Source organism: Sander lucioperca, chromosome 21 (assembly GCF_008315115.2).
Source record: "Sander lucioperca isolate FBNREF2018 chromosome 21, SLUC_FBN_1.2, whole genome shotgun sequence".
In the NCBI taxonomy this organism is placed as follows: domain Eukaryota; kingdom Metazoa; phylum Chordata; class Actinopteri; order Perciformes; family Percidae; genus Sander; species Sander lucioperca.
In genome coordinates this window covers 6,042,259-6,066,074 of record NC_050193.1, presented here as the reverse complement: position 1 = coordinate 6,066,074, position 23,816 = coordinate 6,042,259, and the positions used below count along the sequence as shown (strand labels likewise).

Genomic DNA, 23,816 nt, shown 5'->3' with positions numbered 1-23,816 from the left:
ACTTCTTGACATTAAAGTTACCTTGACACCATACCAGTTTTATCCTCTTTTTATTTTTATTGCATAATAAATGTATCCCTTTTGTAGTGTGATTTACTGTGTATCCTATTACAAATTTACTGTGTATCCTATTACAATCTTTTTCTACATTTGTTTACTTTCTTTTTATGATCAGAATCTTTTATCTATTGTTTTATATAGGTTTTTATGTATATTTTATACTGCCAGAACACAGACTGTGAGCTGTATTAAATTGTATTGGGATTTAACAACCTGGTTTGTCCAGAGACAAAAGATTGTAAATGAGGGGAGTGCGTGTGTTACACTTTTTGACAGATAGCACCAACTAAAAATTGTGTGTTAATCAGAAACTCACAGGTCCATAAGGGCTTTCAGGTGAAAGATTAACTGAGAGCCATGACTTCAGTATTTTACAGCAGTCCATGGTCCATGTGTTTTGCAAAACTGCAGTGTAACCAAAATCCACAAGACAGTTATTTTTGCCTGCTTTTCCAGCAGAGGGCACTGCTTATCCTATTAAAGGGTTTACATGCAGTATGAGGCAGGCTTTAAGAACATCTATGACTATAATCAGGGCTGTAATCACATATTTAATATCATGACATACTATACCATTACTTTTTAATGTCATTTTTTATGTCATACTAAACTATGACTTTTTTATGACATACTGTACTATCTCTTTTTATGACATTTTTCTGACTTACTATAGTATGACTTTTAATGTTATGTTTTATTACATACTATACTATAGTCTCACTTTGCCAGACCATCCTCCAAGGCGCTGCGAAGCAGGGTCTGGCGAGTCCATACAGCATTCCAGGATGGGAGAAGAACTTGCTTTAGTTTATTGGCATTTCTTTAAACCAATCACATCGTCATGGGCGGCACTAAGATCTGCACGGAGCCGCTGCAAAATAGCCTCGGGAAGGAACTTGTTTTGGTGGAACGTGTACGTTCAAAAGTTGTTTTAGTCGTGCGAGAGAAAACTCAGATTAGACAGATAGTCTAGCTAGCTGTCTGAATTTACAATGCAGAGCTCTGAAGAGCAGTTAACCATAGTCCTCATAAATCGACCGGAGTTTAAAATTCCAATACAAAGAAAGCGGAAGGAAACGGACATCAGCCAAAAGACATGTATCCGGCGAAATTTCCTGCCGCACTGGAGCAATCCCAGAAGTGGAACGTTGTGGATATAGACTAACTATACTATGACTTATTTAGCTCATGTTTTATGACATGCTATACTATGACTTTTTATGTCATGTTTTATGACTTTTTCAACGCAATTTCTTTTATGACAGACTGTACTATCTATTTTTATGACATTTTTGACATTTTTTTTCCGACAAAGTATACTATGATTTTTTTTATCACTTTTTTCGACATACTATACTGTGACTTTTTTATCACTTTTTTTGGCATACTATAATATTACTTTTTCGATGCAATTTTTATGACATGCTGTACTATCTAGTTTTCTGAAATTGACATTTTTGACATTTTTTTTCGGACAAAGTATACTATGACTTTTTTATCACTTTTTTCAACATACTATGACTTTTTATCACTTTTTTCGACTTACTATAATATGACTTTTTATCACTTTTCCCGACATACTATACTAAGACTTTTTTTGAAATACTATACTATGATGTTTTTATCACTTTTTTCGACATACTATACTATCACTTTACTATCACTTTTTTCAACACGTTATTCTACAACTTTTTTCGACATACTATACTGCGACTTTTTTATCACTTTTTTCTACAAACTATACTATGACTTTTTTGACATACTATATTATGACCTTTTTAAAACTTTTTTTGATATACTATAATATAATATTTTATATAATATAAAAGGGAAATATGGTGGCAATTGGATTCCACATTTTCACTTTTGGGTAAAAGAATGGTGTTTACCTGAAGAGGGTTCATTCAGTGTACAAAGGTTAAAAAGGTTACGTGAATGTATGGAGAGTAAAGAAAAAGAGCTAAAAGGAAAAAAGGAAGTCAAGGGAAAGGAATTAAGAGAAATAGAAGGTCACAGAACAAGTTGGCAATTGTAGATGGATGAAGCAGAAAGTAGAGAACAAAAACAAATGAAACAGTTACCAAAAGGTGATGGTAGTGATTCAGAGAAAGAATGCAAAAACACACACACACACACACACACCACCTCCTCATCAGCTCCACAAGCTAACCAAGGCCCATATTCTGAGCTTTCCAGTTCTTTACAAGCCATGCAGACGACCTGGAAATGGGGACGACGACGACACGTTTTGTGCACCACCGCCCAAACCCCAGCTCACTGACAATGTTGTGTGTTTTTCTCCCTCTCTCAAGGCTTGAGCACCTGCTCTTTTCTTCCTCGAGAGAAAGTGTTTTTTTTTTTTTTTTTTTAATTATTGGTACAGTGCTGTTTCCTGTAAAATTAACAGAATAGCAGCCTTTTTCAGTTTAGTGTTAACTATTAGGTTTTTACTTGAGCCTATCACCCAAAATGTCTGTGCATGTCCCTGATGTCACTGTAAAACTTCTTGCTGCAGAAGGCCATGAATTTCTGGGTCATGTGATCACAGTTGATGGCAAATCCATCTCACCCAAACAAATAGTAGCTAACTGGAACTTTCCCAAACATATCATTTAGAAAAAGTCTTGTCCTTCTGGAAATATGCTCCTATTACAGAAAGTATATTTCTAATTATGCAATTATGGAAGCTCCATTGAGCTCCCTGATCCATGGTAAGGGTCTCAGTTCACATCAAATAATCTCTTGGATGCCCGAAGCTGATGCCGCGTTCGTGAATATGAAACTGGCTCTGCAGTCTCCCCCGACGCTGGGACTGCCAGATCCCTCAAAACAGTTTATGCAGACCGTTGACGAGCACAAGAGCTGCATGACCTCTGTGTTGCTGCAACACCACGGCAACAAACTGCGTCTGTCTGGTTGCGAATTTCTCTGCTAAACTCGATTCTGTCGCTCTGGGTTTATGGCGATACCTCCGTGCAGTGGCTGCCGCTGTGGAAGCATTAAATACATCCAGAAACACTGTAGGCTACTCAGACGTCACCCTCCCTGTTCAACATTCTGTGTCACACATTTTTGTGGGAACAGAATGTAAAACTCTCATTTATCTGTGGCCAGGTACCTTAGATATTACTACTCTGTTAGATATGCCAAATGTCACTCTAACAGATGCGCTGTTCTTAACCCTGCTTTTCTTCTCCCCACACCAGATGACAGAGAGGAACACAATTGTGTTGCAGAGCTACAGGTGGTCTATACCACGACCTGACCTCTCTGACACACCTCTCACTAACCCTGATTTCATTTTTTATGTTGACAGTTCTGCTTCCAGAGACTCTAGCACTGACCTGAATCGTGTGGGCTTCTCTGTTGTACCTGATTCTGATGCTATCCGATCTGGACCTCTGCCATCTCATCTCTCAGCACAACAGTAGAGCTCATTTCCATAACAGAAGGCTGTAAGGCGGCAGAGGGTAAACCGTGCCTGCCCAGCCATTTCTTTCCTCATTTTGCTAAATTGACACATGGGTTAGACCATGTGTCAAAAGGGTAGATGATTAGTACGATTAGTATGATGGAAAAACAATTGATGGAAAAACAATTGTTTCACAAAAAAAAAATATTTTTTTTTTTTGAGAAAATTTTTATTTTTTATTTTGTTGAGTATGATGAAACAATATTGGTTCACAAAAGATTTTTTTTATTTTTGATCAAAAATACTGTCAGGCATGTGTCATGTCAAAACAGACCGCCAGTGTAGTAGCCAAAGCCCTACTCACTGAAATAATTCCAAGATGGAGAATTCCAACCAAAATCTCAAGTATAGTGTTTTGCATTCAAAATGCTGCACAGAAACATGCCTCCCCTTGACAAAAGCTCTGCCTATTGTACTGATGTATATGAGAATGCGCAAGCGACTTAACCTGTCACCCTTGGAGATCTTGTTTGCAGCACCTCCACACATTGGACTTGGGCCAAGAGGACCCCCACCAGACACACCATTGTGTGAGGACCAACTGGTAACATATTGTATCTCACTTAACAAATCTCTGTCTGATATCAGAAAACAGGTTTCAGCTGCACAACCAACTTCAGCATCAACACCACTACACGACATCAAGCCCGGTGACTACGTGTTGGTGAGAAATTCCAGGAGGAAGTCTTGGCGCCAACACTGCTGGTTGGGACCCTTCCAAGTCCTGCTGGTCACCCACACTGCAGTAAAGATCACTGAGAGAGCAATGTGGGTGCACACAACTCACTGCAAAAAGGCACCAATCCCTGATGATATGCTAACAACCACAACGACAGTAGGAGACACACAGTGATGTGTTAGCTATCTCTCACTGTACACTAGGCTTACAGAGGAGCAAGACCATAGCATGTGCCACGTGCCACGTGCTAGTGGACGAACCTCTGACACCAGAAGAACATGGAAGAAAGAAGGAATCGTCCATGGCATCCAATGAGGCGTTTAGGGTGCCCCCTCAGATGTCTTGCATGTTTAACTCTTCTGTTGGCGATTATTATGTTTCTGTTACTATGGTTTTTCGACCAATCCTTATCTGACAACACCACAGAACAGACCTCTGCTGACTTACTCGGACTTGTTTTCTCCCTTTTAGCTTGCTCACAACAGTCTTGGTTTTCTGTAACCACAAAAACAGCTATTTGCAATTTCCTATTGATCTCTCAATGAAGATGTGTTTTAAACTGTTCTCAGGGTAATGCATTGGATGCTGAGATTAATTGTACTGTCACTGATTATATTCTGCATATCTTGGGTATATTCTTTGACTGATTATGTGTAATCAAAAGGAAGGAATTGTAAGGGAAAAAGTAATTATCATTATTATTAATGTTATTCTTTTATCACTTGTGTTTGAATTTTACTTGTGTGACTAGAACTATTGAATTATAAGTTATCATTTTAAATTGGCTAAATGTCCTTGACAAGATTAGGGGTTTCAGCCGAGGGAGGATTTCTCGAGGCCTTAGGAGGTCTGAGGAAGCTAAGAAACTGATAACAATGTATCTGCTAGCTTATTAAGAAATCCCTTATATGGTCATGGTAATGATGTAATGAAACTGTTAACTCATATTTTCTGCGTGAGTGTCTTTTGTATAAAGTATCTGTGGGACTGCCTCACAGACAGATTATTTGAAGACTATGACACTGTAAACTATCTCTTCGTGTGCACAAGAATATAAATACAACAAAGACATTTGACTGACTCAAGATCTTTATTGAACAAATCCTTGTTACCAAAATTTCCATTACAATAGTATGTCACAACATGACATAAAAAGTCATGGTATAGTATTTCGTAAAAGTGATAAAAAAGTCATAGTATAGTATGTCGAAAAAAGTCATAGTATAGTATGTTCAAAAAAGTTATATAAAAAATCATAGTATAGCATGTCGAAAAAAAAGTGATAAAAAGTCATAGTAAAGTATGTTAAAAATTGTCATAGAATAGTATGTCAGAAAAAGTGATAAAAAGTCATAGTATAGTATGTTCAAAAAAGTTATATAAAAAAGTCATAGTATAGCATGTCGAAAAAAGTCAAAAAAAGTCATAGTATAGGATGTCAAAAATAGTATTGTAAAGTACCACTGGTAGTAACTGGATAGCTCACTTGGTAGAGTGCACACACATATGTAGAGGTTTATTTCTCAACCCAGAGGCCCATGGTTTGAATCTGGCCTGCAACAATTGCTGCATGTTTCCCCCTTCATATCTAAGCTCACCTAATGAATAAAGGCAGAAATTCACAAAATAAATCTTTTTGAAAAAAGTGATAAAATGTCATAGTATAATAAGTCGAAAAAAGTCGTAGTATTGTATGTCGACGAAAGTGATAAAAAAGTCATAGTATAGTATGTCAAAAAAAAAGTCATGGTAAAGTATGTCGAAAAGGTGATAAAAAAAGTCATAGTATAGTATGTCGAAAAAAGTCGTAGTATTGTATGTTGAAAAAAGTGATAAAGACATCATAGTATAGTATGTTGGAAATAAGTCATAGTATTGTATGTCGATGAAAGTGATAAAAATGTCATAGTATAGTATGCCAAAAAAAGTCTTAGTATTGTATGTCAAAAAAAGTGATAAAGACATCATAGTATAGTATGTTGAAAATAAGTCATAGTATAGTATGTCAAAAAAAGTCATAGTATAGTATGTCGAAAAAAGTTATATAAAAAGGCATAGTATAGGATGTCAAAAATAGTATTGTAAAGCACAACTGGTAGTAACTGGATAGCTCAGTTGGTAGGGCACACACCCATATGTAGAGGTTTATTCCTCAACCCAGAGGCCCATGGTTTGAATCTGGCCTGTGGCAATTGCTACATGTTTTCCCCTTCATATCTAAGCTGTCCTAATGAATAAAGGCAGAAATTCACAAAATAAATATTTTTTAAAAAAAGTCATATTATAGCATCTTGAAAAAAAGTGATAAAAATGTCATAGTGTAGTATGTCGAAAAAAGTCATAGTATTGTATGTTGAAAAATGTGATCAAAAAGTCAATGTGTAGCATGTCGAAAAAAGTCAGGGTATAGTATGTCGAAAAAGTGATTAAAAAAAGTAATAGTATAGTATGTCGAAAAAAGTTGCAGTATTGTATGTCGAAAAAAGTGATAAAAAAGTCAAAGTATGTCGAAAAAAAGTCATAGTGTAGTATGTCGAAAAAAGTTATAAAGACGTCATAGTATCGTGTGTTGAAAAAAAATCATAGTATAGTATGTCAGAAAAAATGATAAAAAGTCATATTATAGTAAGTCGAAAATTCTTTTTAAATATCATAGTATAGTATGTCGAAGAAAATTATAAAAACATCATAGTATATAGTATGTCGAAAAAAGTGATAAAAAAGTGACATAAAAAGTCATAGTATAGTATTTCGTAAAAGTGATAAAAAAGTCATAGTCTAGTACGTCGAAAAAAGTCATAGTATAGTATGTTCAAAAAAGTTATATAAAAAATCATAGTATAGCATGTCGAAAAAAGTGATAAAAAGTCATAGTAAAGTATGTCGAAAATTGTCATAGTATAGTATGTCCAAAAAAAGTGATAAAGACGTTATAGTATAATATGTTGAAAAAAGTTATAGTATGTTAGAAAAAGTGATAAAAAAAGTCATGTCGAAAAAAGTCATAGTATTGTATGTCGAAAAAAATTATAAAAAGTCATAGTATAGTATGTCGAAAAAGTCGTAGCATTGTATGTCGACAAAAGTGATAAAAAAAGTCATAGTATAGTATGTCGAAAAAAAAGTCATGGTAAAGTATGTCGAGAAAGTGATAAAAAAGTCATAGTATAGTATGTCGAAAAAAGTCGTAGTATTGTATGTCGAAAAAAGTAATAAAGACATCATAGTATAGTATGTTGAAAATAAATTGTAGTATTGTATGTCGACGAAAGTGATAAAAAAGTCATAGTATAGGATGTCAAAAATAGTACTGTAAAGTACCACTGGCAGTTACTGGATAGCTCTCTTGGTAGAGCGCGCGCACCCATATGTAGAGGTTTATTCCTCGACCCAGTGGCCCATAGTTTGAATCCGGCCTGTGGCAATTTCCTGCATGTCTTCCCCCTCATATCTAAGCTGTCCTAATGAATAAAGGCGGAAATTCACAAAAAGAAAGTCATAGTATAGCATGTTGAAAAAGGGATAAAAATGTCATAATATAGTATGTCAAAAAAAGTGATAAAAAAAATAATAGTGTTGTATTTAGAAAAAAGTGAGGAAAAAAGTCAAAGTATAGTATGTCGATAAAAAGTCATATCATAGTAAGTCGAAAAATTTGTTAAAAATGTCATATAGTATGTCGAAAAATTTATAAAATCGTCATAGCATAGTATGTCAGAAAAACTGATAAAAAGTAATATCATAGTAAGTCGAAAAATGTGTTAAAAATGTCATAGTATAGTATGTCAAAAAAATTATAAAAACGTTATAGTATATAGTATGTCAAAAAAGTCATAGTATTGTATGTTGAAAAATGTGATTAAAAAGTCATAGTATAGCATGTCGAAAAAAGTGATAAAAAATGTCAATGTATAGCATGTCGAAAAAAGTCATGGTAAAGTATGTCGAAAAAGTGATAAAAAGTCATAGTATAGTATGTCAAAAAAAATCATAGTATAGTATGTCAGAAAAAGTGATAAAAAGTCATATTATATTAAGTCGAAAAATGTGTTAAAAATGTCATAGTATAGTATGTGAAAAAAATTATAAAAACATCACAGTATAGTACGTTGAAAAAGTGATAAAAAAAAAAGTAATAGTATAGTATGTTGAAAAAAGTCATAGTATTGTATGTTGAAAAATGTGATTAAAAAGTAATAGTATAGCATGTTGAAAAAAGTCATAGTACACTACGTTGAAAAAAGTCATGGTAAAGTATGTCAAAAAAAGTCATAGTATAGTATGTCAGAAAAAGTGATAAAAAGTCATATTATAGTATGTCAAAAATGTGTTAAAAATGTCATAGTATAGTATGTCAAACAAATTATAAAAAAGTCATAGTATAGTACATTGAAAAAGTGATAAAAAAGTAATAGTATAGTATGTTGAAAAAAGTCATAGTATTGTATGTTGAAAAAGTGATAAAAAAAAGTAATAGTATAGCATGTTGAAAAAAGTCATAGTACACTACGTCGAAAAAAGTCATGGTAAAGTATGTGGAAAAAAGTCATAGTATAGTATGTCAAAAAAGTGATAAAAAAAGTCATAGTTTGTTGAAAAAAGTTGTAGTATAGTATGACGAAAAAAGTGATGAAAACATCATAGTATATAGTATGTCAAAAAAAGTCATAGTATTCTATGTCAAAAAATGTGTTAAAAATGTCATAGTATAGTATGTCGAAAAAAGTGATAAAAAGTCATAGTATGTCAAAAAAAAATCATAGTATAGTATGTCGAAAAAAGTGATAAAAAGTCATAGTATGTCAAAAAAAAATCATAGTATAGTATGTCGAAAAAAGTGATAAAAAGTCATAGTATGTCAAAAAAAAATCATAGTATAGTATGTCGAAAAAAGTCAATGTATAGCATGTCGAAAAAAACCATAGCATAGTATGTCGAAAAAAGTGATAAAAAATCATAGTATAGTATGTCGAAAAAAGTCAATGTATAGCATGTTGAAAAAAGTCATAGCATAGTATGTCGAAAAAAAGTGATAAAAAAGTCACAGTATCGTATGTCGAAAACAAGTCATAGTATAGTATGTTGAAAAAAGTGATAAAAAAGTCATAGTATAGCATGTTGAAAAAGTCTTTTAAAAAAAGTCATAGAATGGGATGTCAAGAATAGTATTGTAGAGTAACACTGCTAGTAACTGGATAGCTCTCTTGGTAGAGTGTGCACACCCATATGTAGAGGTTTATTCCTCAACCCAGAGGCCCATGGTTTGAATCTGGCCTGTGGCAATTTCCTGCATGTCTTCCCCCTCATATCTAAGCTGTCCTAATGAATAAAGGTGGAAATTCACAAAAAACATCTTTAAAAAAAAAAGTCATAGTATAGCATGTTGAAAAAGGGATAAAAATGTCATAGTATAGTATGTCAAAAAAAGTGATAAAATAATTATAGTATGGCATGTCGAAAAAAGTCATAGTATTGTATTTCGAAAAAATTTATAAAAAAATCAAAGTATAGTATTTCGATAAAAAGTCATAGCATAGTATGTCAGAAAAAGTGATAAAAAGTCATATTATAGTAAGTTGAAAAATGTGATTAAAAAGTCATAGTATAGCATGTCGAAAAAAGTGATAAAAAATGTCAATGTATAGCATGTCGAAAAAAGTCATAGTATAGTACGTTGAAAAAGTGATTAAAAAAGTAATAGTATAGTATGTTGAAAAAGGTCATAGTATTGTATGTTGAAAAATGTGATTAGAAAGTAATAATATAGCATGTTGAAAAAAATCATAGTACACTATGTTGAAGAAAAGTGATTATTAAGTCAATGTATAGCATGTCGAAAAAGGTCATGGTAAAGTATGTCAAAAAAGTGATAAAAAAGTCATAGTATAGTATGTCGAAAAATGTGTTAAAAATGTCATAGTATAGTATGTCAAAAAATTTATAAAAACGTCATAGTATAGTATGTTGAAAAACTTCATAGCATAGTATGTCAGACAGTGATAAAAAGTCATATCATAGTAAGTCAAAAAAATGTGTTAAAAATGTCATAGTATAGTATGTCAAAAAAATTATAAAAACGTCATAGTATAGTATGTTGAAAAATGTCATAGTATGTCAAAAAAATTATAAAAACGTTACAATATATAGTATGTCGAAAAAAGTCATAGTATTGTATGTTGAAAAATGTGATTAAAAAGTAATAGTATAGCATGTCGAAAAAAGTCATAGTACACTACGTCGAAAAAAGTGATTAAAAAGTCATAGATAGTATGTTGAATAAAGTCGTAGTATTGTATGTCGAAAAAAAGTCATAAAAAAGTCATAGTATAGTATGTCAGAAAAAGTGATAAAAAGTCATATTATATTAAGTCAAAAAATTTATAAAAACGTCATATTATAGTATGTTGAAAAAAGTCACAGTATAGTATATCAGAAAAAGTGATAAAAAGTTATAGGAATGAAGGATGAATTATAGGAAGTTGAAAAATGTGTTAAAAATGTCATCACAGTATATAGTATGTCGCAAAAAAGTCATAGTATTGTATGTAAAAAAATGTCAGTACACTACGTCGAAAAAAGTGATAAAAAAGTGATAGTATAGTATGACAAAAAAAGTCATAGTATAGCTTGTCAAAAAGTGATAAAAAGTCATATTATAGTAAGTCAAAAAAAAGTGTTAAGAAGGTCAGTATAGTATGTGGAAAAAAGTGATGAAAACATCATGGTATATAGCATGTCAAAAAAAGTCATAGTATTGTATGTGAAAAGATGTGATTAAAAAGTAATAGTACACTATGTCAAAAAAAGTGATAAAAAAGTCATAGTATAGTATATCAAAAAAGTGATAAAAAAGTCATAGTATAGCATGACAAAAAAAAGTCATAATATAGTATGTCAAAATAAGTCATAGTGTAGTTTGTCAAAAAATTATAAAAAGTCATATTATAGTAAGTCAAAAAAGTGTTTGAAGTGTGAAAGTCATAGTATAGTATGTGGAAAAAAGTGATGAAAACATAGTATATATGTCGAAAAAATTCATAGTATTGTATGTCGAAAAATAGTAATTTTTAATTAAAGTCATAGTATAGCATATATGCTATAGCTCTTTGTGATAAAAATTGATAAAAAAAAGTCAATGTACAGTATAGCATGTAGAAAAAAGTCATATTATAGTATGTCGGAAAAAATCATAGTGTAGTATTAGTCATTTTAGAGAGTCCTATTAATCTCAGAGCAATGACACTATGTCATTATACTTTAGGCCCTACGTTCAAACTTAAGCCAGTCAATATTTTCACCATATACCATCATTACAGTAGATATTGCAACATATTCTAATTTGCAGAAAAATAAAGCATACAAGTCATTTTTAGTATGATGGATTAGAAAACTGGTAGTTGAAGTACTGAATCTTTGTTCTTTATTGTTACACACATGCTGCTATACACACGAGGAAAGACAGGTATTGATTTTACAGAGAGCCACAAACCACCTACTGTGGAGTTATCCTGGATACCAGGTCAACAGTAGTCAGAACAGGATCAGGAAGGCACAGTGTCAAGTTGAAATGGCACAGAAGAGGAGGGGGGGAAATACAAAATAACAATGTTGCTTAAAAGCAGTGAGGTTCAAGCCTCTACAAATTCACATGCAAATGCTAGCCCAATTATTAAAATGCAATGTTTGCATTGTAATTGCATTGGATGTCGTCCTTCCAATCAAACATACATTAAAAGAATCTGCTTGAACCTTAGATTAAATGCATAATTGATACATGGTCATAACATAGTAAATGAACAGTTCAAATTTATATTGCAATAACAATAACAAGATACATTTTTCCAGTAGCATGAAGTTTGCAATATAAAAAAAGGCTCTGTACATCAGAATCAAATATCCTGTCTATGGGCTGAAAAGTGTTGTATATTGTAGCATTTATAAGAACACTAACGTCCAATGCAACAAGCAGGCAGCCATATTAATTCAAGGCACAGAGATGTATATGCATGGCGCTACACATACAGGACCAAGTTATGTAAAGATGTTGCAGCCACGCAAACACCAGACCCCTTTTTTGCAGCTACATCACATAAGCAGACACTGGCATTGCCACAAAAAGACTGTAAAGATATCTGCCACATCTACGACAAGAACACTTACTGTGCCATACTGAGTCAGCATACATGTAGCTGGAGCGTCTATGCTTGTTGCAGGCTTTAGCTATCTTTGAGTTTAGCTGTAAGGACGTGAAATAGGTAGCTCTTATCGATTATCCAAGTCTTAAATAATGTGCATGTTAACTGAATGTAGTCTCATTATTTTAATATTAGGATCTTTTTTATGTAATATGCAAGTATACAATTTTGGAAGTAACTACACAGTATTCTAGTACAGTTATGATACATAGATATCACATCATTAGAAATAATTAAAAAAAGTGACATGTAGATGTTTAAGACGGCAGACAACTTCATCTCATCATAAACTATTGTTATAAGGAATGGATTATAAACGATTTTGTCGGAGTGCAAAATCACTTCAAATAGACATACAGATACATACATATGTAATATGTTTTCAAATTTCTGCTCATAACCCAAATCAACCTTACTGTAAAAATAAGTTCTCAAGTCATTAATGTATTTCACAGATGAATACAATATCTAGACACAAACTGTATTTATAAATTCTTCTGAATTTAGTGTTAAGCAATTGATAGAGAGTTAATTTAAAATAAGTGTGCTTAAAACCACCATGACAGGTAGTAAAATATCTCTGGAATCCATATTACTAGACCACAACTCTGGCCAAGACACACAACTGAACACCATCTGATAGTTAATGAAATGTTTTCAAAGCTGGGAAAACAATATATGATTTTTTAAACATCAGTCATAGAGTAAGGTATCAAGAACATCTTTGCAGGAGTCAATTTTCTTTTCTAATTTCAGAGACAATGGAATAAACAGTCCTCCCTTATCCCGGTGGACTTCCTTTAAGGGCCGTCATTGGCTCTGATCACTGAAGCAGAAGATAAGGTAAAAGGAATAGAGGGACTGGATGATCTTTGTAACAAATAAATCTGTCCTGATGGATGGGATGGAAAACGCTGGATCAGAGTCAGGGATTGAGGTGCTCATCTTCCATATGAAGGCTGCTCGTGGGACACAGGAGAGGCTGGCTAGAGCAGTTTGTGCTCTGACTTTTCAGGCTTTCTGTTGACTCTGATGAACCTGGAGAGAAAGAAGCAACAGATAAGCTACATCAACGTCTCAAAGTTTCCAGTCAGACTTCACATAAATACAGACGTGTTAAGAAACAGTAGCCATTCCTGATAAAATAGGCCTATCACAGGAAATTCACTTGATAATACCCGCCGGGTCTTTTGTTTTTCTGGCTGTGGTAGATAACGTTAGATCTATTTATGGAGAACATGATTCAGTAAGAGCAGTAAAGCTCATACACAGAGAAGCAGAGCAGACAGGAAAACCTACATACCAGTTATTCCTCCATACCAATAGAGCAGGAATCAGGACCAAGAGCTGCCCAAAGTGCGAAGGGACAGGACAGCAGGGAACATAAAGAGTGTTAGGAAACAGAGAAGCACAGGAGCAAACAGTTTAGATGCAAAAGCACAGGGAATCACAGCCACAAGTCTTGGATTTGAGAAACGTTAGAGAACCAGAACTAGAAAGGAGTCAAAAATAAGCAAGAACCAGATGATTTGCTCTAAGCCGTCATCAGAAAGTAGAGGTCTATACTGTAAGAGATTACATACACAGCACATATTCTGCTTCTTTCCTTTTCTTTCTTGTTTGCAAGGTATTAAAGATTATTCTTCACTAGGGATGTAACGATTACCGGTGTAACGGTAAACCATGATAAAAATGTTGATGATAACAATTACCGTTTTCATGTAAAATATCATTATTATCACGGTGGATTACCACGGTGTGGAAACCCTGTGTTTAATCCTTCCCAGCTTCAGCCGAGTCTCCTGAAGTTGTAGGCGCACTGCGTAGCCTACAACGTGCGTTTCTTGAAGTTGGAATCATGGCGGAAGGAGGAGATGACAGCGCTCAGGACATTTATCAGCCTATTGCCTATATTTTTGTAATATAATAAATACTGTTACACTTTTTGAAACTATTTCAGCTTGTGTAGGCCTATCAGTGCTTTCTGAACATATTGAACACACTTTTAAAAATACCGCGATAATGTGGCCGAGACAGCTCAGTTGGTAGAGCAGGCGCACATATATAGAGGTTTACTCCTCGACGCAGCGGCCGCAGGTTCAACTCCGACCTGCGGCCCTTTGCTGCATGTCATTCCCCCTCTCTATCTCTCCCCTTTCATGTCTTCATCTGTCCTATGGAAATAAAGGCCTAAAATGCCCGAAAAAATAATCTTTAAAAAAATAAATAAAAAATACCGCGATAATACCGAAAACCGTGATAATTTTGGTCACTATAATCGTGAGGTTAAATTTTCATACCGTTACATCCCTATTCTTCACAGTCTAATATTTCTTCTCTGTTCCTGGCAGAGAATGTGTCACCTGGCAGAGACAAGTCACCCGGTGGGTCGCTCTCTGTTTTGGTCAAGCTGCTGTGTTCACTGCTGCAGTCCTGTAGGATGTCTCCTCCAGAATGCATCCTGTCCTCTGGATCACCCAAGAGAGTACGCAAATGTCAATGAATCTAACTATCAAAGCCAACAAATCTTTTCCCAGTGTCACATACAGTAATTAACTGTTCACTGAGAAAACTCACCGTCATCTGGAGACAGGGATTCTGCCACATCCTCGGTTGCTGTGGCCTGGAAGAAAGAAAAAAAAAAGATCTGGTTAAAGCTTTTGTTTGCAGCAGAGTTTAAATGTCAGGTGGTGAAGTGGCGGTTTACATCAGTGGGGGCGGGGCTGCTGGACAGCAGTGTGTGAGGCTGAGCATCAGACATCTCAGACAGCTTCTCCTCATCTTCTTCCTGGATGGGAGACGATGGAGACCTAAGGGTACTGGATTGGGGGACACGGCAAAAGATTAATGAACACAAAAAAATACAAGTAGGAAAGGTAATTCAATCAACCACAGTTACCTACATCGACTTATTTCACTATAATTACACATCTACCTTTTTAAAAGAAATGATAATGGCCTCCAGATGTTGTAGACTTTAAAATAAATTTAAAAAACAACTGGATTTAGGCCAGCAGCATGAAGAAATTATGTCATGACTAAACTGTCCCATATGGAAGAAAATCTGCAGTAGTCACATTAATTTAATAATGTGGAAAATACTTGTTGAAAAAGGTTACGGTGTAAATCTGATTACTGACCAAGCCTAATGTAAAGTGATGTTTGCGAATTAATGTTACACATACAAATATATTATCTAATTTCCTGTCCTAACCTGATGTCTTACAGTAATGTTTTCATGTGCATGTGTACATGTAAACATACCTGTCAGGTGACTTGCTGACTTTGCCTTTCTGCAGACTCCCATCACTTAAATGCTCAGGGGAGCTCAGCTGTCTGCTGTCACCGCCCACACCCCCTGAGAAGTTGATTTCATCGTAGAGGGGTGCAGATGGGATGGCAGGAGAAACTGACCGCAGACCATTCAAAGCCTCTAACAGTGAAATGGGTTCAAAGCCAGGAGGAACCGAGTCTGTGCTCTGCAAAGAGACATAGACAAGGACTTGTGGAAACAATGCACTGTTGATCAACAAATGGCTGCATATTCATAACAAGCACTATAAAAAGATTCAGCTATTTCATTCATAGATGGGCTTTTACCAGTTTAGGTGTCAGAGCCATACATTTACACCAAATAGTTGCTGGATAACATGCCTTACAACGCTGCAATGGCAATATGAGAAACAATCAAAAAAAAGAACTACAAAATCTAGATGTTTGACCATTGTTTGTGTAGCAATAAGTAGACTTTTTGTGACTAATCCAACATTGCATGTACATCTCAACAGCTTAACAAAGCCATTCAGCAGCCTTGTGCCTTGTGCTTTCATCAGGATCCTGGAAGCAACAAGGCTTTAACTCTGAAGCAGCTTGAGGCAGATTATTACATGGAGGTGTTGACTTAGCCACAGCATACCAACTTTCTGCCCAATAAAAGCTGGTATAAATCTAGATCACATTCTCCCCTTTTGACTTTTTTATTAAGCTATCAGTTTGAAACATATTAAGGTAGGAATGGACTTTTTTTTTTACTTACATTTGCAATGTTTTTACAGCAGAAGTTCATATCACAATAAAGATTAAAAAATATGTTATGTGGCCCAGATTCATGGCGTTTCCCCTTGATGTCGCTCCACATCTTAGACAATTATATCTGATTACACACAGTTGTACATGAGACTTACAGAGTGCTCGTCATGGTCCATAGTCTGAGCCAGAACAGGGCTGAAGGACACAGGGGAAAGAGCACCAGGCTTTTTCCTCACAGCTCTGATCTGCAGCAAGGCTCTGAAGGCTGTTTAGACGAACACAGGCTCAAATTAAAAACAATAATAAAGTAAATGTATTACATTAAGGTTGACTACTCTTCAAATAGCATTGATAAAGCACCTTTAAGAGCAGAACTTCATTAGAATAATGTAACACTTCTTACGCAGTCTGCAGATCGGACAGTTGTTGGCCTGGTAACGCAGTGTGTCTGCGCAGGAGTTGCAGAGACACAGATGTCTGCAGGGCAGGATGAGTGTATCTCGCAGGTCGGACAGACAGACAACACACTCGTTGCTGTTGTCACTGTTCTCATCGTCAGATGGCTGGAAAAATAAAACAAAATCAAATCAAAAGTCACACAAATGAAAAATGAAGTGACTTTTACAGTATTGTCTTTCGTGCATACGGTAACATTTTTACTGAAACCTTTGTTTCTTGGTTGTTTTTGTTCTCAATCCCATAGATTTCCTGTAAGAGGTAGCTCACACGGTCCACCTGAAAAGATACATAAATTATCTTTTGAGAAACCCATGTCCCACACACAATGTCCAGGGGAGTAGAAGAAGCTAAATGTAGAACGAATATTCTTCACTGTTTTTTTTCCTTTTCTTTTTTTCTTTTAGATAAGAATGTGAACAGCGATACACAAAAGTTATTCATATATTTCACGGAGAGGCAAAGATGTGAAATTACTTTGAGGTCCCTGAAAGTTTACATTCAACATCTACTTCAGAGATCTGTGTTATTACCAGACTCCCAAGGGTCTCGGCACAGATTTTTGTGGCTTATTTTTTTCAAAAGCTGCAGGATGCTCTGTGTAAAATATCCTGCATTGCATTAACAACATGCTGTAGCTCATACAGTATGTGCTTCACAATTTAATGACTTGGCTACATTTACAGTTACATTGCTATGTTTTGGTTTAAAACAAATATCTTTTGCTACATTTACACCTTACATTCACACTGTTCTGGCATTTCAGAGCCCCTAAACTGGAGAAATTTAAAAACACTTCTGACCCAGTTTTGGTTTGGAATCTCCGGGGTTGTGTTGGGCCACAAACGGAGACCTTTGCCAACACCAACACTGACGCCAACGTTTCACCGCCTGATTGGGTCATGACATCTCGTTCTATGAGACTTAGTTACTAACGTTACCATGGCAACTTCCAGCAATGGGTGGAGTATACATGCTGCCTCCTGTTTACCCCGGCACACGCATGCCCAGTATACGAGAATGTTGGTAAGACATGCGGTTTGGGCGTGTTAGTTTAAATGAAGATTAGTTCTTCTACTGGAGCTAAAAACAATTTGCTTCTGAGATCGCTTTTGGCTTAAAACTCTGTTTAAAAACCAAAACAGCAGTGTAAATGTAGCCTTAGGGTGATTTAAAAACTACTAATTGATTAAAGCAAAGTGAGGACATTCCAATACACATTCCACTGAATAATTTGCTAATTAATAATGATATGATTAATACTTGAAATAAGAACTTTCATAAACCTACAATTTGCTTCTGCTTGAGAGGCTTGACGGAGAAACTGCCATCAACGTGCTGGAGGTGAAAAAACAAACAAACAAACATGTTTTAGCTCATATAAAAACTTGTTTTACACAGAATTAAACTATTTACTTTTATTTAGATGTATACATACTCTTTCAAAGGCTGCCAAAAGGACGTGAGCATGTCCAAGGCAATCTTGAAAAGAACACACAATATTTAGGTTAATACAAATGTTGACCCAAATGTATATTTAAGCTTACAAATCAACTGCTAACCCTGACCGCATTAGTGTATAATTATATACATAATTCCTTATGACTGTTTAACTACTATATGTTACTATTTCATAAATATGCCTTTATGTTTGTACAGCCAGTCTTAATAGTCCTGACTGTTATGCAACTTTAGTAACATACCGTCCCCTTCATCAACCACAGCTTGGATTACCATGGGAAACACTCCTCGGTCAAGGTCAAAGTTCAGCTTTAAGGGGACAAATTCATAAATGTTATTATCCAATGTACTGATGTAGACCCCAGGTTAAACTTGTGCTGTGTAAGTGTAAGAATAGGACATTTACAGACATAAACCAACACCAATGGAGACAATGTGTTGTTGTGATGTGCGATCCAGCAACAAGTCCACTAACTGCTGCACATACTTACATCTTCTTCTTTCCACTCGCAGAAATCTAATTTGAAAGATGGCATGGAGAACTGTTGGCTCACCCCTCGCTTGTAATGTACAGTTTCAGAGACCAGTGATGGATTCTTTGGGCTGTACCTGCACACAGTATGTTACAGAGAAAAATGATCAGTGTGCAGGTGGACGAAGGTATCCTGGATGGACTGTGCTCTCTGTTCTTTTTAACTGGGCAGCAGCAAAAGTTGACATTTAGATATTTATGAGTAAGGCCTAATGGCGGTCATCTTTAAGTAGTCAATACGTGCTTTAGTGTCCCTAGACCAAATTAAAATAAAGAGAACTAAATAGCATAGCACAACAGTAGCAATATCACATTTTTTGGATTCTGGAAAAATGTATTATCTTTCTGTCTCATCTCATCGTAACACAATGACTTCAGTACAAACTATTACTTTCATCTGCATCTCCTAAGTCTTATCAGCAGTATCCATGGTGACTGGAGGTTGCTAAGGACCCACCGTATCTATTCTAGTCTTTGTGCTCTAAGGCTTGAATCTCACTACACATACAACAGAATTGAAATGTCTCTGCCACAAGGTTTTCCACTAATATGATGCTGCTGTGTCAGTTACATTATCTGTTTATATGGTTCAAGTCTAAACAGCTCATCCATTCACCGACAGATATAGATGTGCTCTATTTTAGTTTCAGAAATACTGTATATTTAGATGTGACATTTAAATTTAAATAATAAAAGATTAGATAAGAGTCTGATTCCGTCAGGTGAATTTATACGTAGCAGTTCATCCTTTGTGCTACTAATAGCTATGGCTGACTTAGCCCAATAAAAAAAGAAGTTTTGACATCAAATCCTTACACTGCCATCCCATTGGCGAACTCCTCAAATGCTTGGCAGTAGAGGGTGATGGCCACTCGAGCATCAGCATCAAAGGTGAACTCCACACCATACTGAATCTTTGGTTTTCCACCTTCCTCCACCGGATTGTCAGAGTCATCTTTATACCTACAATCAAGAGGTTTGACAAACTTTAGGTCGGCACAATCTTTAAAACAGTTATTTACTTTTACTGTGATTTGTATCATGATTATTGCCATGCTATCTTTACCTGACCAAACGCAGAGAGTCCTTTCTAATATTGACCAGACTCCTCAGGGTTTTCACAGGCTCATGGGGTGCAGGCGTCACATATGGAAACTAGTGAAAACAGCAATATGGATGGTATTTGATCAACATGGTTTGACTAATCGTATTACTGACAATGAATGTACAACCGCACTGTAGTAAAAACTGTGGAAAATATACTGTACTGAATTCTCAGATGATTAAAACAACTAGGATGAAGAAACATCTGTTTTCACCTGGACTGGCCTATTTCCAAGAAAATTCAGGTCCATATTTTCTCCAAAAAGGTATCCCTCTGGATGTGGTGTGTCGAATTTCTCCCCTCCCATGAAGAAGTGGCTCGCAAAATAATTACCTGAGGGCAAGAGAAAAAACATGAATAATAAAGGCACTGCAAGCAGCATCATTGAGGCACAGTAGTGACACTGATCATTTTCTTTCTTTCTTTTTTAAATTTGTTAATAAGGGGACCTCTCTGTCTGTGTCAATGTAAACAATTACTCAATTTAGATACAGTTTCTGCAAATAAAAAAAATAAAAATGGTTTAGCTGTACAAATTGTTGGCTGAAGTGTAATAAGACTCTTTTGGGCAACATGTTTGAGCTCATGTTTAATAATGCAGTCATTTCAGAGGCAGAGCAACAGTAGCCAAAACAACTTCAGATGGGTGGTGATAACATTATCTTTTTAGGTTTTCTTCTTTGTTTTTGGTAGTGGATGTTATATAAAGGCTGCTTGGTTGACTAAATGGGATCAATACATACAACTGAGGTATATCAGCAAGCCACACACCATGCCACTGTTAATTATCACTAATTAAAGACCACTACGCTTCACTAGGTCAGTCTCACAGGCACTCATTCCAGTTCCCCCATACAAAAACAACTACGGTCAGAAATCCTTTTTCTATATTTACACCAAAATTTGGAATGACATTCCCCATCACATTCGAACATTATCATCCATCACATATTTCAAAAAGTCATATAAACTGTTTCTTCTTGATAGTCATACTTGCACACACTGATTGTTCATGTATTGTTTTTAGTCTTGTTTTTCCGTATTTATTTTGTTTTATTTATTTGTATCTGTCTAGTCAGTAATAATGTCCTGTATAAATGTGCCGAAACTGTGTTCATTGTTCTATGTTGCTGCAGAACAGGAACCTGCTGTAAACCAGTTTTTAAACTGAGTCAGGCCCGTTTATTGTAACTTAATTGTTGCTTTTAAATTTTCCTGTATAATAAATGAAATTAATGAATGAATTATCTCTACATACAGTATAAGTGTTGCTCCATGAACATAATTATTCTGTACATATATCTAAACAAGATATTTGTGTTTACGTGTAGTCATTTCAACCACACAAACATGAAAATAGGATTAAGAGTAACCTCATTATCACCAGATGCAGGAGATTATATGGCCAGTTGACAATAATATGCGTAGTGTTTTTATTGGTTTAAAACTGGGTGAGGTTTTCATGGTCCCGCATTGACATATCTCCATTCTGTGTTTTTACTGTTTGAAGGTATCTTAAAAATAAAGTGAAAGTGTAATAAACACGTGAGACGTAACGTTACTTATTTTAAATACCTTTGAAATAGCACACTAGCAAGAAAATGTGCCTTAAAGATGTATTTATGGAAGCTGAAAATCTTGTTGACATGTCTCTGGGTGTCAGCATCATTTGTTTCTCAGCTTTTGTAGCTTCAATTTAACTAAAACATTTTGTCGAAGTCTGTACATTCAGTTTTGGTTTTGGCCATACAATGCTTCATGCTTTATGATCACAATGCTGTAATAAACATAACGTTACACCAAATTGCATTACTCTGATAGTCTTTGCCAGTAGCCCGACGTTCAATACATAAACTACTGTAAATATCACAAGATGTTCTGAACGTCTGACCCAGACAGTCACGTCTATAGGCTCCTAACGCTAACGCTATATGTTTCCAATAATTATGTAACTGTACAATAATATATATTTGTCTTATATCTTTATATACAGAGGTAGAAGATCCGTATTTATGGGGAATCTGGATCAGCTAAACGACAATGCCGATCACTTACCAGATTTCGGGGGAAATCGATAGGCCGAGTTGGCCTGGATATCGATATCCTCAACACCAGCGATTCTGCGACTCAGGATGGACCCCATTTTTCTCTTTTGGGTCGCCGATGTTAGCTACAGTAAGCTAGCAAGGCGCGTCACAGCTCCGATTAGCTCTGCCTTAAAACGTACACTAACGCCAAAACAAAGATTGCATCAACCAAGTGCAAACGCTTTCGTTAATTTAACATTTTACACGGTCAGTTTGATCAGTGGCTATGCTGCGAATGCTAACAGGAAACAAATTGAGACGGGGACTGGTTGTTTTGCCAGAGCTGTGCTAACGTAGCAGGGAGTCAACCTGATTGGCTGTCTCCAAGTGTTCCAAAAATTCAGGGCGTTCGCTCTGAGCGTTGGGACCGCCCGGCGGGCGGGGAGAAGGTCAGGAGGGGGAAGGGGTCAGGGGCCAGGGCAAAGGCGTCGATCAAATTTATAGGGACAAAGTAGATAGCCTAAGTAAAAATAATAGTAGAGCAAAATTAAAACAACTGTTGGAGCTGTTTAATTTTGTTTTCTCCATACAATTACGAATCCTAATATGTGATAGGCTATCATAACCCACTAAATAGGCTACACAAAAAATGAATGTGCACAATAGAAAAAAAAAAACTAAATCAATGTTAATTATGTTTAATCTTTGGCGGTATCAATAAGCGTCATGTTAGTACTTTCAGTATTATCCATAGACTGTATATTATCTGTAATATACACTGTTGTCAAACAGTATTAACTCCTGCACCACAAAAAAGAGCCCTGCAATAAATGCTTTGCTTTGTGAATGTTTTGGAGGTAGACAGAATAGTAGAAAAACCACAGTGTTTTTGTTTTATTTTAACGTTTTTATCTGAAGTGGTATTGTGTTTGTCTTGACACTATGGCGAGCAATAGGAGGCGTTGGCTTACTGTATTATTAATTATTTAATTATGTAAAACTCCTTATTAGAGAAAAATAACAACAATAACATCAAAATTGGTAATTATTGAATTAATATAGCTGTTTTAAATAACGCTTTCTGTTGTTGTTGTTGTTGTTGTTGTTGTTGTTGTTGTTGTTGTTGTAGAGACAATTAAGTCTACTCTCTCTAGTGTTAGCTAGTATGGTAGGCCCATATTGTTCTATATCTATGGGTAGGCCTATGTGAATGGTTGACCTGAGTGTTCTCAGAATCACTTGTGTTTACTGCCCTCTAGTGGTCACATGGAGGAACTTCAAAACATAATCAAAATAGCGTCAATGTAGACGTTAAAGATTTCCGGTGATTACTTCAAAAATAAAATAACCAAACAGAAATATAAATAATAATAGCGTAATCATTATCAATATCATCATGTATCATATGTGGTATGTTTATCAATATGATTCATTCATTATTGTTGTAATTTCTTTTTAAATACCGACATAATTGTCTTAATGTTAGCCACGAATTTAATGTAGCGCAGTTCCTCACCGTGACCACTGTAGGGTAGTGAACTCTCACAGTTCGGCTTTGCTTTGATGCTGGATAACTCCTCACTCAGGGTTATGATTATCTTTAACTGCTCATGAATGACCGTGGAGCCGTGGAGATGTGCCATTGTATGACTGATGTTACTGTTGAATAAAGTGACGGTGTGGAAATCCCCATAATAAATTCAACCAACATCGTGTAGCGTGTTTTATGGACTGCTAACTGCGAGTAAAACATACAAAAATAATACATATTTGTATCATTCACACAGACACGAAATCATG

General features: G+C 35.3%; 1 protein-coding gene across 3 annotated transcripts; it reads right to left on the bottom strand.

Annotated features, from left to right (window-relative positions):
• Positions 1-11,608: 11,608 nt before the first annotated feature.
• Positions 11,609-22,403, bottom strand: mgrn1b (mahogunin, ring finger 1b). Of its 3 annotated transcripts, none has more exons than XR_004896226.1 (17): positions 22,045-22,403; positions 20,204-20,322; positions 19,951-20,039; positions 19,701-19,847; positions 18,844-18,961; positions 18,595-18,661; positions 18,330-18,373; positions 18,182-18,229; positions 17,102-17,170; positions 16,839-16,998; positions 16,591-16,700; positions 15,671-15,885; positions 15,114-15,225; positions 14,984-15,029; positions 14,728-14,874; positions 13,710-14,054; positions 11,609-13,444 (listed from the first exon to the last, which is right to left on the bottom strand). XR_004896226.1 is itself a non-coding variant. In XM_031312649.2 (17 exons), the coding sequence occupies exons 1-16, from the start codon at positions 22,130-22,132 to the stop codon at positions 13,713-13,715; spliced, it is 1,578 nt and encodes a 525-aa protein (XP_031168509.1). In that variant the 5' UTR covers positions 22,133-22,402; the 3' UTR covers positions 11,609-13,446; positions 13,710-13,712. The 3 variants fall into 3 exon arrangements, 2 of the variants coding, with proteins under 2 accessions (XP_031168509.1, XP_031168508.1); XM_031312649.2 differs by having other exon boundaries at positions 11,609-13,446; positions 13,710-13,753; positions 14,770-14,874; positions 22,045-22,402; XM_031312648.2 differs by lacking the exon at positions 13,710-14,054 and having other exon boundaries at positions 14,770-14,874; positions 22,045-22,402.
• Positions 22,404-23,816: the final 1,413 nt, after the last annotated feature.